Source organism: Periplaneta americana, chromosome 9 (assembly GCF_040183065.1).
Source record: "Periplaneta americana isolate PAMFEO1 chromosome 9, P.americana_PAMFEO1_priV1, whole genome shotgun sequence".
In the NCBI taxonomy this organism is placed as follows: Eukaryota; Metazoa; Arthropoda; class Insecta; order Blattodea; family Blattidae; genus Periplaneta; species Periplaneta americana.
In genome coordinates this window covers 118,591,605-118,606,996 of record NC_091125.1, presented here as the reverse complement: position 1 = coordinate 118,606,996, position 15,392 = coordinate 118,591,605, and the positions used below count along the sequence as shown (strand labels likewise).

Below are 15,392 nucleotides of genomic sequence, written 5' to 3'. Positions count from 1 at the left end.
TTTCCTATCGGAGGCAATTAAACTAGTTACATCTGGCCTCACCGAGGATTTCGATCACCGGCCGCTACTGATTACGGGATCAGAGCATTGCCAAATAAGTTGCGTAACGGAAAAAAATAATAAGTTTCTACAAATACTCTAGATTTTAATACAGAGATATGACAATCATCATTACATTGCATTGTGTAACATTTTAAGTCGATAATCTTATCCATTATATATCGTGGCTTTTAAATAGTGGACATCTAATAAATTTTCGACAGTCAGACCATACAGAAGCCTGTTTAACAGACAGCAAAATGTATATTTTTGTGCTGATATTGGCGATAGCTGTAACAAGTTGTAGGGGAAGAGCCGTAGGTGAGGTGACGCTCATACAGTAATTTTATTAATTCTGGAAAAATACTTCTACAATAAAATTATTTGATGTCGCTTAAAATGAGAGGATAGTATGATTATAAGTAAACAGCAGTTAAGAAATAATTGTTTGTGGGTTATTCACGCGCCGGAGCTACAAGAAAAAAATAGTTTGTACATTTTTTAAGTCATCTTGTTGAACGTCAATTGCAAGAAAAATTTTCGAAGCTTTCAAAGCATCATTACCTCCATAAATAAAATCACAAAAGTGAAGTTACTTAAATTCTGTACAATACACGTAATATAGGACATTTCTGAGATGCTTGACGAAAAGGAGAAATAAAAACATATTAATAAATAATTGAAACGTAGTGATATTTTGATTCAAAGATGTACCGTATTTGAACTTTGCCTCCACTCCAATTAAGGTCATATAATATACCTATGTATACTTAAAAATAAAAACAAATTTAATTTTATTGATTACGGTCACTAAATCTCAAAATAAAAATTAACTGTTCCATTATTCCAGATGTCAGAGAAAAACAAAATGCATGGGAGCTGAGCGGCCATTTTGAAGGAGATATCATACTAACTGAAGAACAGAAGCTTGGACTTAGAAACGGCCTCATCAACACAAACTATCGTTGGCCTAATAGAATAGTGCCATACTTCATAGATCCAGTGTTCAGTAAGTAGAAATCTTTCCTTCGTCTCTCTTTTCTTTTCTGTCTTCCGCTTCATTATATTTTAAGTATTAGCACAACCTAGTATATACAGTCACGAAGCTCAATACATAGTAAATATGCATCCATAGATAGTTGCTAACCACTAGGATCGCTAATATCGCCTCATTACAAACAATGCGAAATAGTACCAGCATAGTCAATTGTTCCTAGCACCCTCACAACCCAATCTTCGTGACTGTGGTATTATCCCAATGCTATTCCAATTGGGTCTCTCTACTTTTCATACGAGTACATTTTCCTGCAGTTGTATAAAAAACATCCCCCTCCATTCGTACAGTACTTATCTCAGCACGAATTTCTTCACCTCCTACTGTATTACTAGAAAGGACTTTGTGAATATATAATATAGTCTACTTCAAATATAGTAATAACTATTATTGAATTGTATTAAATAGTTTATTTTTGTAAAGCTGCAATTTTTCATACATTAGCCTACATACCTACTATTTTCTCTGCAGTGTAGAAAGGTAAGTATTGCATATTCATGATAAAGATATTCGAATTTTTAGTGATATTTTTAATTAAAAATTTCCAACGATGGTGTGTTATTTCATACTTATCGTTGTTGTTGTTGTCATGCCATATAAGTTGATTCTACAACACGATAAATGGTTATTTATTTAAATTTAAACTACGATCATCGTTCAAAAATAGTATCCTATATGCTATTTGTTTGTTAAATGCATAAATCTCGAAAATAGAAAAAAAAACTTGACCGCGTCTCGTCTTTTCCAAACTTTTCCTCTATTTTGTTATACCACTACTCCACACGTAACGTAATATTTATGTAACCAAATACAGGGTGATTCAAAAGTCTCTTGACAGTTTATGGAAAATGGCATGCAATTGCAAAAGTCCTATACTTCTGAAACATACTATACCAAAAACTACATTTAGTGCATTTCAATGTGGTTGTCCTCTAAGTCTAGGGAGCGCCTCCATGTTTCTTCCGTAGACCGGAACATTTTGTTCGGCATAGCGGGCGTGATCCCGTCTGCTGCTGCAGTTATTCGCTGTCGTAATTCCTATAGGGTGTCGACCCGTAATCCAGACACCTTAGACTTAATGAACTCCCAGGCGAAAAAGTCTAAGGACATCAGGTCTGGAGAGTGGGACGACCAAATTCTCGGTGAGCCACGACCTGTCCACCTGTTGGGAAAGTGTTCATTGAGGTATTCTCTTACAATTAAGGCAAAATGGGGTGGTGCGCCATCTTGCTGGAAAACAACGGTGTCTGTTATTCCATCCTGTTCCAGCTGGGGTACCGAGAAGTGTTGTAGCATGTCAAGGTAGGTATTCCCTGTAATTGTTCGCTCAGCGAACATAAACGGCCCTTCATCACTGAACAGCACATTGTTCATCAGGTTTTCATTCTCGACTGCATCTAACAAGTCGAAAAACATTGCGTTTAGAACTGTAAAATCCTCAGGTTCAAGCTTGTGCATTATCTGGATGTGATATGGCGTATATCGTAAGGTACGCCGTACAGTGCTTTGTGAAACATCAAGCTCCCTCCTCAGTCTCCTGGTAGAAGCGGTGGGAATCCGTGTGATGGCATTCTGTATGGCTTGCACTGTTATGTGGTGTTGTAGCGGTCTCCCCGAACGCTCCTCATTCGCAACACTGCCAGTTCGTTGGAATTTGTTTACCAGATCTCTGATAGCTTGCCTGCTAGGCTCTGGTTTTCTGAATCTTCTCTCGAAATCTTGCTGGACCTATTCTTAGGTCATTCCACATAGTCGAGCTGAAACGGCTGCTATTCTTTCTTGTATGGTGAGCATTCTTTCCAATTATATATAAAAGAAATCCCTGCATTAGCGATATCAGGAAAATGTCAAGAGACTTTTGAATCACCCTGTACAAACTTATGTAGGCCTATCTAAATTCCACGGCATAAGAATAAAGTTACTAACTTGTTTTCCAATATTCAGTTATAATTATATAGGCCTATCTAAGAATTATAAATACACATATTAGCCAGTCGATGCAAAACAGAGAAAACTGATAAATCGTACGATACGTATTGTAGAGTAATATTTCTTCGTTCTCCTTCTCTAAAATCAAAGCAATTCTTTGGAAGTCTTTCATTTTTCATTTGTTGTAGGCCTACATAGTCAAGTCGCTAATGTCAATATTCCTCTTGTTTTTCACTTATTTGCAAACAACTATGTTTTGCTTAATATTATTTCTGATTGTACTGCTCTTCTAATATCCCGTCTCGCAATCCGGGCGTTATAAACCCCGTTTCTGTTGCCTGTATTCTGCTCTCATCTCTATTTTTCATAGTTCAGGGCTCACTTCTACACAGAAACCTGGAGTAGCCATCATCTTAAAAATCTAAAAACGTCGTCTCTTGTATAATTTTATTCTTCTGTTAGCTTTCAATGACTCTACAAAGATGCTTCAATTTATGTAACATAGTGGCTGCTTCGTCTAGATAGAATATTCTACACGTGTTTGCTTTAGGGGCTATTTCCTTACTGCTAAGAGGCATTTATTCTCGCAGACGTTGAATGAGTTTTCCTGAGTTATCAATAAGATAATACTGGAAAAAACAAGTTAAATGGATTTATTCGGTCTCCATAGAAAACAATATTTCTTGTTGTGTCTAACAGTAAATACGAGCGAGAATTCATTTTGTGCTGACTGAATGGTTTAAATGGATATTTCTGGAGTCACTGCACACAAGCGACTATTTACTGTCCAAATTTCACGAGAGAATACATGCTCCTTGCGGGGTAAGAGGAGAGGGTCAACTAGTAACTCTCCTCCTCTGAAGAAGCAGGTGGATGGGGATGGTGTCATTGGCCGGCCGGTTCCATGTTGGGAAGTTGGTTGTAAGAGAAGGGAAAAAACTCGCATTCCTTGCTCGGATCTTCTCGTGAAGTGCGGACTTGTATTTATATTCGTACTCACTAGATCTATTCGACAAGTATAAAGATGGTTTGCGGAATATGTTTTATATGCCAAAGCAGTCCTATAGTGCATAATTTTATAGGAAAAATGAGAGAGACTAGAATTGTGCAAGACAAAAAGCGTGTACAACAGAATGAATCTAGTAGGTTGTGATCGGAAACGAGAACGATAAAGTTAAAACTTGGCCAAGTCTCCGTTCCCGTTCGGGCTCCAGCAAGCTTCTCGTTAATTGTGAACGCTCATATTTAAATACTTTATTTTAAACAATTTTCCGTTCTCATTCTCTTTGTCGTTTCCGTTCCCGATTTATTGTGAGCCAGCCTTAAGTACGCGTACATAATTTTGTGTTACAAATCTAGTATAAAATTGTAATTAAATAATTAGTGATTAACTTTGTAACTTCTTTACTGTGTTAATATGAAGAATTTTACCTGACTGACTAGAGTTGACGGAAATTCGGAAGGCGGTAGTCTGCTAGCGTTTGCGTCGAGAGAGACAAATAGAGAGAGCAAGGCAGCGTACAACATTGCCACATCGTACTTCACAATACAAATAGCACAGGAGAGAATTTAAATTCTCAAAAGACAATAATGACCTTAGCCATTGACTACAGTAAGAATGACACCAAACAAGCCTTCTTTCCTTCACTAACAATATTCTTTGCACGTTTCTCAATCCCAGACCACATGCTTCTGCAGTCGTTTCTTGCTCATTGGCAACGTTGTAGCCAGCATCAAGATGGCCGGCAGCGTTCTGCTCGTCAACGTTTTTAAAATAATTATACACCTTAAACACTATTTTCCGCGCCTGCCTGTGCAATACTTGTCTCTTTACAGTCTCTTCTTTCATTTATTTATCTTACACACACGCAGTAAATGTTAGTTTTGCTTATTTAATGTATTGAAACACTCACACGTAAACAAACGAACTCAGGAAGTACTTGTTATAGACTGATTCCGATTGGTTCTACTATACAAGCTTGTGACGTCACATACCAGAAACCCTACGGCACATGTAGCAGACGACCGCCTTCCGAAATGCCGTCTAGTATAGTTTCGAAGTGATATTCTTCATTGTCAGAAGCATAAATATAATTATATGGCATATTCTTTCGCTTCTGTAATCCCATGAAGCTTAGACTTTTTTAGACATCTTTCATATAAAATATACCTTAAATATAATTGAGGAACGTTTTTATTAATGCAGCTGAAGAACAGAAAGCTCAAATTCTCAAGGCCGTGGATCAGTACCACGCTCAGACCTGCATACGCTTACGTGAATACAACCCGGACACAGATGTTGATTATGTCCACATCAGAGGCGGCTCTGGATGCTCATCAAGCGTAGGCCGCATCGGAGGGGTGAGTACCAGTTGGTGCCTCAACGCTATAGAGACACTAGATTTCTAATTCTGGGGAGTCCAAGCAGTGGACAAAGAAAGTGTTTTTGCGGCAGGTTATCGCGTATCTCTTGCCTCGACTCCATTAATTATTTCTCTATTACTCATCACCAGCATCATTACCAACATAATTATCATCTTGGTGTAACGCAAATTCATTTTTCATAGATCATCACGAGCAATGTCGTAAAAAAATAGTAACCTACATCTGCATTTTCCACCACATCTCTTAGAATCTGCATATTTCGCACTAGAATCTCGGACTTCTGGTGAAAAACAATCTACCAAACTGACTATGGTAATTATTCAATACTTTCCGTTAATTATCTATTTTTAGACAGCCACTCCTAAAAGTTGATCTTTCAATGCTAGACAAGCATGTTCAAAACTGACTGTTATATGATAGCGTGTGAGAAGTATTATAACAATGACTTTCAACTGATTTCGCCGATTGTCAATTATTTCCCACCAGATGTCACACAGCAGCAATCGCAATCGATCAATAAAGCGACGCAAACAATGCCAGGTCTGCTTTAAAAATTACTCTCTTCGGTTAATAAATGTGCACAGACTATAATTTCAACAACTACTCGTACTTTACTGATAACTACATAAATCAATAAAAGAATTAAATATAATTATAAAAAATAGGGTGCATCCGGGTTCGACCCGGAGATCTCTGTTCTGCAGCCAAGTGCTCTAACATTGAGGTATACCTTTACCCGATTTCACTGTGATAAAGTTAAACTATTGCAATGAGGGAGAATACAGCAATGGAGAAGCACGTGTAGTGTACGACACAATGTTAAAATCGTTTTATTTTATTCGCAGCATTGCTACACTTGACCTGCGCCCTCGTTTCGCACACATCTCCGATCACAAGAGATATTTTTAACACTTGTATCGTAAATAACTATTCTCATATAACGCTTGCAAGTCCATAATAAACATTGACAAACGAATTTGCATTTTGGGCAGAGGCAATACTTAACCCTTGGAGCGGGGTGTTTCCAAGTGGGTACCATCGAGCACGAACTACTCCACACAATGGGCTTCTACCACATGCAGAGCGCCACCGATAGGGACAACTACGTAGAGATCATATGGGATAACATCGAAGCAGGTATTTATGTTTGCAATCTATTAGTACAATAACCAAATAAAATTGTTGTATTTGCGTACTGTTGTTTTTAGCCAGCAGTCCTAAGAATGGTTGGAACCTCATGTCAGAAGTGACTCCAATAAGGCATCATTCATATTTAACTAAAATCATAAACAGACACGTCCCTTTCATCAGTGGAGGATTGCTTAAGAAACATGTTGACCTACAACAGTGTTAATACTTCTACTCTTCTTCCTTTCTTTGTCATGTTTTACCTCGCCCTTTCCTGTCGACTTACAATCCAATTCGGTATATAGGCTATATTATTTGACGGACACTAGACAGACATACATTGCAGGTCTCCCTGGTCGTGTGGTCAGGACTATGCAGGGTCACCACTGAAACATCATAGGACGTCACATGACAATGGACAAACACTCAAGCTCGTGAACGTACGAAAGACAAATCTCTTCAATTGCCCATGCCGAAAATCGAATCACGGACCACTTGGAGAAGGAAGAATTTAACATAAGAGAAACTAAAGATGTGGCTTATGGTAATGTGTAACGAATGGCAAGGCGTGTTACATGAATATCGTAAAATTTAAGTGATTGTTTCATTAAATTCCGTTTTCACACAAATGGGTACTTACTTTATAATCACCCTGTATATTATGACTTTTCTTTCCTGTCTATTGTACCATTTCTAGATTTACAATGTTTTTCATGTTTTAATTGCCTTTTTTGCCTGCCTATTGTGCCTTTTCTAGATGTAGTGTCTTTTTTCATGTTTTAATTGCCATTTTTGCCTGCCTATTGTGCCTTTTTAGATTTACAGTGTCTTTTTTCATGTTTTAATTGTTTTTTTGGCTATCTATTGTGCCTTTTCTAGATTTACAAATTTTTATGCTCTAATTGCCTTTTTTTGCCTGCCTATTGTGCTTTTTGTACAGGGACATCATTTTATTTTTACTAACATTTTTAATATTAACCTGGCTATAACTTTAGAGAACCGGAAACATCGTTTGCTACTCCCTTCCACGACTATAGTTGGATGATACTGACGTAAAACACAAACAAATCACTTTACTAGGTATAGGAGGGAAGAAAAGTAGTTCATCCATTTGCGTAAACTAGGAAATATCGCGATTTTGAGTTCGATAATTTTCATTAGGTTTCTGTTTAATCAAAATGCTGTACTGTATTAAGAATAAGTGTTTTTACTCACGAACTGAGTTATCCATGCGAACGTATTCATTATGCAGTGTATATTATATGCCTACAGCACATTAGCGTATAATATAGAGAATGAAGTTAAATTGAAAAATAATCATATTATGGAAATGGTGGCCGTTCATTTCGATACAGGCTTCAGTTCTTTTATGCATATTATCGCACTATAGACTATTGCATCTAATTCCAATTGCCAGTTTCGTCCTTCGTACTAGTAACTCATGTTGAAATAATTCTGTACCTACTCTATAAAAGAGTACCTTACGTATTGTAAATTCAATCTCCACTTCTGCCCGACCCGCACAGATAAAATTACTCAGACATGCTATCTACTGTCCGTCCAAGTGGTTATGCCGCAGGATTGTAAAAAGGGGGGAAATCACGTGACAGTTAATTACTTAACGAGACCCTTTTATTTAAGTTATTTTAAACAGTTGTATAATATTACGTAAACGTCCAATTCCTAGCAGAAATTAATGTTTTCAGAAAAGAGCTAAGACAGCCCAGCTTTTACAGAGGGGCGAGCAGAAGCAGGTGGGGGGAAATCGGGATGCGACGTAGGCAAACGGACAGTACCTGTGCGAAAATATGATTCAATATTGAAAGCTCTATCGTCACTGGAAAACGCGAACATATTTCTGGAACGTACTATGCTCACTAACTCAGTGCTGTTTACTATATGCAGCCTTAATTATGTGTGGAGGACAGTTCGAACTTCATTAGTAGAAGGGGTGGGAGTGAAGTACATTCAAAAACTCAGGTACAATAAAAAATTGAAGTAAAAATAAAATGATGTCCCTGTAGATTTACAATGTTTTTTTTTTTTTTTTTTTTTTTTTTTTTTCCAGGTTTCAATTGCCTTTTTTACCTGCCTATTGTGCCTTTTCTAGATTTACAGTGTTCCTTTCTCATATTTAAATTGACGTTTTTGCCTACCTACTGTGTCTTTTTTCATGCTTTAATTGCCTTTTCTAGATTTACAATGTTTTTCCAGGTTTTAATTGCCTTTTTTGCCTGCCTATTATGTCTTTTCTAGATTTACCGTACAATGTTTTTTCATGTTCTAATTGTCTTTTTTGCCTGCCTATTGTGCCTTTTCTATATGTACAATGTTTTTTTTTTTTCACGATTTAATTGTCTTTCTTGCCTATATATTTTAAATGCGAAAAATATCAACACATCCGGTCTCTGCTAATAACACACGACATAATTGGTTTCTACATTTTTTGCAGGAAAGGAACACAATTTTAATAAGTATGACGCAAGTACTATCACCAGCTTTGGAGTAGAATATGATTATGGCAGTATAATGCATTACAGCGCTTATGCCTTTTCCAAGAACGGAGAACCAACGATTGTGCCTCTTGTAAGTTTCTTAATTCATACTATACAATACACCACTTCAAAATTCAGTTGAAAATGTCAAACTATTTGAATCAATTGTAATGCACAAAAATGCGGCACACTCAAGTTGTGGTTCACATAATGGCAATCGTCCTGCGTTTGGTTACTTTGAATACAAGTTAGGTGTCCTCGATCATACTATTTTTAATAGTTTCACTCTACGGTCTCACGTCGCATGCTCCGGTACTGTGTGTTTACACCTAAGAATTCGAATTTCTTCCTACGACTGCTTTTGTCAACATTATGTATTAGTCGTAGTGACAAAAAAACAATAGAAATCTTAAACAATTTTGAATTCAATAAATAATTCAGGCACCACATAATAATTTTTAGTTGCCATGGCTACATGCTGCCAGGAATTTGTTTACCCCTGATTTTTACAATAAGTAGTATGCATTAAGATATTTTAGATTTGATTAATGGTTGGAATTGACAAATGAAAAAACATAAATGTTAACACAAACTTAAAATATAACAAATTATGAATGCGTGCTTCACGAGTCTCTACACATTACGATGAATGACTGTAAACGTTTTAAGTGTCACAAATGAAACACTTCTCCTTTCTGATAAAATACATTTTCTTCTTTCCTAATAAAGTGCTGACTACCAAATGATTCTATTAGACCATTGATTTCCAAGCGTTCAGCTTTGTTTTGTTTTCGTACATTCACTGAACAGCAGACCTGAATGTGTAGTAGGGTCGTACGTATTCCACCGATCTATACTCCATGCATACCTACACTGCTGCGGCTCACTTGGTTACCTAAAGCCTCCAAACGCAGGACTCTAGTAATATCGCAATCATTAATACTGAATCGTACATCAGAGAGAAAATGGTGACAAAAATGTCAGATCCACACACCTCAAGTGGGCTGACAAGGCGCCAGAAACCTAACTTTGAGTGTATACAAACTCTGTGACTTCAATTGTGGTTTTCTGTTATTATGTAATTTGGCGCGCTCAGCTAAAGATCCCGGGATCGATACCCGACCCCGGAACAATTTTTTCCCTTATAATTATTCACGTCTGCTTCACAGGGAGCTATACCTAAAAGCCAGATTTGCATAATACATACGTCACTGTAGATATGTTAACAGAAAACCACAATTCAAGTCACACAGAGTTTGTGTGCACTCAAAGTTGAGTTTCTGGCGTCTTGTCAGCCCACGTGAGGTGTGTGGATATAAAGGAAAAAATTGAGACGGTGTCGGGTGCAGTTCCTGGGTAGCTCAGTCGGTAGAGCGTTAGCGCGCTCAGCCAAAGGTCCCGGGATCGATACCCGGCTCCGGAACAATTTTTCCCTTGAAATTATTCAAGATTAGGCAGTAGATTGTTTTCTTCGAATGGGGATTATGTACTTTGTTATTTTATTTGTGCCAAACACAAACTAGAAGGTGAAAGCGAAGATTCAGTGAAGAATACTAACACCAAAAAGCATCGTAAACGTGTAATATTGTTAGAGCGGCAAGCAAAGGAAGAAATTGCACACTTCAAATTCAAGTAGGCAGTCAGAGTTTCTTCTCGACGTATGCGAAGTTATGGTGGGGTCCAACATTCCATTTCATAAATTAGATAACTCTTTTTTCCAGCAGTTCATAGAAAAATACATACAAAATGCTTCTTTCAGAGTGAACACTACGCAAAAGGTACCTGAAAGTTTGTTATGCTGACGAAAAGAAATCAGAACATTAAACTTGTTTACTGTTCTTTATTTATAGTACATATCTTATGTAGGGACTACTGTTTATTTCACTCAATCTGACATGATATCAAAGTATTTAGGCAGTGACCATATTTTCGTTAGACTAGACAGTAGTGTCGAAGCGCGCGTTTGTTCATACTGAACTCCTATCGCTAAGTACGTGTACATGCATGACAGGAGGTCGGAACTTTCAAGTGTGCTGATAATAGAGTGCATGATGTAAATACTGTATGAATAACAAGAGACTTAGGCAATGGTATTCTTTGTGTATAGATAATATGGTATTAACAGTTCTCTAAGAGAGTTATACAGTGGGCCTACACCCAATCGCTTAATAGACCTAATAGTAAGTACAGTATAAAGCGATAAATAAAGTAAACTATTATTTTTAAGGATGAAAATGCACAAATCGGGCAGATAGATGGATTCAGCGCTCGGGACCTCGAGAAGCTGGCCAAGATGTACGACTGTTAGCTGGAACACGAAGTTCAAGAGAATGCGCCACCAGTAAATATCTCTTCATGGTTTTGACAAAACAGAATATGTACGAATTATGTAATGGTTTTAATTGATAATAAAGTGTTTTGTCATTTAGTAATTAAAATCAAATAGCCAACTCACTACGTCTCCACTTTCCTTATGCACTGCAGTGAAATAAACCACATTTTTGTTTATCATTATCGTTATTATTAGCAGTAGGCGTAGTATCTTATTCGGCTAAGTTTTCATCATGTACGTAAAATTAAAACAAGGGAACCCACAGCTTTATTTCCCTCCTTAAGAACTTTGTCACTCTTCAAAATCCATTGTTCTTTGTCCGTTACATCTCCGAGAACTACGAGTATTTGAGCCGTTCAGAGCAAAAGTGGTGTAAGTCAAAATTGGGTAATGAGGTTTAAAGTAAAAATTCTGTAAAATATAGCGCAAAGTCCTTCGTGCTATCCACTGGCTACTAATAGTTTAAATAAATTGAATATTAATTGCTACTTTGCGCTGTATTTTACAGAATGTTTACTTTAACCCTCATTATCCATTCTTGACTTACACCACTTCTGCTCTGAACGGCTCATTTATTGTTATCAATAGGCTATCACCTCTGCCAACAGACTATCCAGTATTCAGCACCTAACATCGCATGGAAAATCCCTAGCACTGCAATGGATTCCAGGTCATTGTCAGAACATTGGAAATGAAAGGGCAGACCAACTAGCCAAGAAAGGTGCCTCTCTATTTAGCCTACTTCTACAAAAGCTTTACCATATCAATCCGAAAAATGGCTAGTCAAACACACAATCAGACATACTACAAATCAGGATAGGACAGAATTAAATAGAAACACTGGAAAACCGCCCTCAATAACATTCCAGATAGGCCGAGGAAAACAGTAGTATCAACATTCCGCCTCAGCACGGACATGACTGCCTTTGGAAACATCTCTACTGCTTTGGAATAGTGCCATCACCAGGCTTAGGATCCGGGGCACACTAGCAACCAATGTACAGTTACCCTTAAAAAGAATGAGACGATTCTTGGTTGTCGGAAGTTAAAGTTCTACAGCGCGGTTCACTCGATATCGACGTATAACGATAAGTAACATGACAAATAGAACAAGAATTGTTACAAGGACCACAACAAGGACAGGGATCAGAATAAGGATCACGAAGAAGCCAGCCATTTAAAGCCACGATTTCACAACATAGCTCGGGTAACAAAATATCATTGCTTCTCTGTACCGAATGGCAAATGCCTGCTATCGGATCTACATTCTGGACTGCTGCTGTCAATGTCTTGTCTCTGTAGCTCATATAGTAGCGTGTCGGTTCCACTGTATAAACGAAACGTTTCGTGTTCGATCCCAGATGAAACTCTTTTTTTTTATTGAGGTGTAATTAATTTGTTCAGAGTTCCTCGACTGTATAATTTGTCGAAAAATATGGAATAATTTATGCCCAATTTTTTGGTCTACAAGTGGGCTGAACCTCGTCGAAAAATAAATAAATCTTACTTGGAAGTTAAAAGTATTCTTCCTGAAACAAAAATCATAAAAAAACAAAAAGAGACCCGTTAACTTAAAATCTTGTCCGCATACCATCATACATTTCTCCAATCGAAATCCACTCGATTGGTAGCGAAGGCAAGATGGTTGACAGCTTGTGCTTCCCCCAATATTTCCATTTGCGCAGCCCTCCGGCTCCTAATACCGCGGTTCCTCAACCTGCTGATCACAATCTGTGAAGAACCGGGAAAGTTAGATGCTGCTCTTATTTCGTTAGCAGTCCGAAAGGGTCCAGTCGAACTGTCTCGAATAAGAAAGCATCCTCTTCCAATGAAGAAATCCGCAGACGCCCATGGAATAGGGCGATTTTCGACCTCCCCTGAATTTTGTAACGATGAACCCCCTCGCTGCTGTACTTCCAGGAACACCGACCAAACGGCCAGCAGATCTAGCCCCATATCCAGCCTCAACTATAGCTATAACTCGCTGTCTCATGTCACGTCGGTTCGCCATTACGATGAGAAATGAGGGATGACGATAATACTTTGGTGTAGACAATGACTATTTAGCGTGATATATAATTATTGAAATAATGGGCATCTTGCACAGTAAGAGTTAATAAGTCAACCCTAAATTAAATATTTAAATAACAGGATATAACAGGAAGTCCAATTATTGTTGCGAAACTAATCAAATTAAATCTAATTACGTTAAGTAAACAAATCCCAAGTTATGACACCACATTGCTACAGCTAAATTCTAGGTTATTAACATAATTCATTTTAATTGTTAGTTTTTAATATATATGCATTTACATTGTATGTGTGTATGTATAAATGCATTCATTAGATTAACGTTTACAATATTATAACTTGTAATTTTGTATTGTCTGTGATCATTAACACAATCTGAGGAATTTGTAAAACTCTATTTCAACGTTATTTAGCTATTTCAAAGTTATTTAGACAAAAAAAATCGTTGTATAGACTAGGAATCGAACTCGCACTCTTCTACACGAGACGCAGAAGTCTTAGCGTCTGAGCTATTGAAACGACACGAAAGCTTTCCTTTCTGTGTGGAGTGTCGATCTAGTCATGAAGGTCCATTGTCGATTTAACTACACGATTTATGTATATATTTATCTTTTATTTACGTAATATTATCATATTTTTTTGCAGTTTTTGAAGTGAATTTAGGAACGATGCTCATAACAAACCAAATAGCCTGAATTTAAGTACCGGTAACTCAATATTCGTTATCTTGTGTATCAGTGCTCTGGTCTCCGATCATGCGCAGTGTCTTACATCTGAGACTTAGGAATATTCAATCGTCTCATCCTTTTCTAGGGAAACTGTACGTACAACTTGATTATAGAGTTCCTTGAACATAGTAGACAGACATACTGTGCAGTGGCGGCTCATACATATTTAATGCCTAGTGCCAAAATCAGTGGTAGATCCAGGATACCCTAAGGGGGAGGGTAACTCTTTTTCCGACTATTTCCTCCCTGGATTCGCCTATGGTCTAAACCAAAGACAAGAAATAAGCAATAATAATAATAATAATAATAATAATAATAATAATAATAATAATAATAATAATAATAATAATAATAATAATAATAATTAGAGACGAGAATTCCATGCAAATGCATGTTGTTATAGGAACATAGGACATAGCTCAAACTTAGTACTTATCCATTTCATTACTTTCCGGTTCCAAATATGTGTACTTTTCCCGTGCATATTTGCATGTTTTCGACTTTTTAGGGATAAAAACATGCATAATGCATATTTAGGTAATTTTTAGCTTAGTAATGCATATAATATACATTACATTCAGTTTAAATGCATGTTTTAATGGTTTTGTGTGGACACCTCAGTTTCTCGATTTTATGTCCCATATTTTAGCTTCAGGAATCAGGATTGAAGAATAAAAAGAAAAAAACTAAATAACAGAAAAATTAAATAAAATGTTAAGATTTTCACAATAAGGTGTTAGAGGACCTTTCCCTGGACGGAAGTCCACTTTTACAACACTTTACCGACGACCCTCTATACACTGCGTGTCATAAATGAATTTATTACGTTGGATATTTTGAGAATAGTAAGTAGGAGGAAATATAGAGGGTTCAAGGAAATTGCCGACAAATAATTTAGGTCAAAAGCATCCTCTTTCACGGAGGTTGTAAATTCTCTTCCTTTTCTAGTACTAGTAGCAATTTAGATTCTTCTAAAATTGGCATCATCGTTAAACTGTGTTTGCTGTGTGTGAATATCGTAAGTTGTTAATGTGCTTGTTTATTCTGTTTGCGCGTGTTAATGTGGTTCTAATACGTTTCCAATTTAAAGATTTCAAAAGTGTACTCTTTGCACAGTGGATTACTGTAAAGGAAAAGATTTTATTAGGTCAGATGACGATGTATTTTGCGACTGTTGGAGTAAAGAGTTAAGCAATGCTGTTCTGTTTCCGAACATTTTGTATGACAATTGTTCTTTGTAAAAATAATTACAAAACTTGTTTAAAATAATT

The 15,392-nt window shown here is 36.9% G+C and overlaps 1 protein-coding gene across 1 annotated transcript; it reads left to right on the top strand.

Annotated features, from left to right (window-relative positions):
* Positions 1-202: 202 nt before the first annotated feature.
* LOC138706432 (zinc metalloproteinase nas-13-like) lies at positions 203-11,458 on the top strand. The gene is made up of 6 exons (XM_069835734.1): positions 203-360; positions 890-1,048; positions 5,229-5,383; positions 6,400-6,544; positions 8,988-9,121; positions 11,258-11,458. The coding sequence occupies exons 1-6, from the start codon at positions 300-302 to the stop codon at positions 11,336-11,338; spliced, it is 735 nt and encodes a 244-aa protein (XP_069691835.1). The 5' UTR covers positions 203-299; the 3' UTR covers positions 11,339-11,458.
* The last annotated feature ends 3,934 nt before the right edge of the window (positions 11,459-15,392 follow it).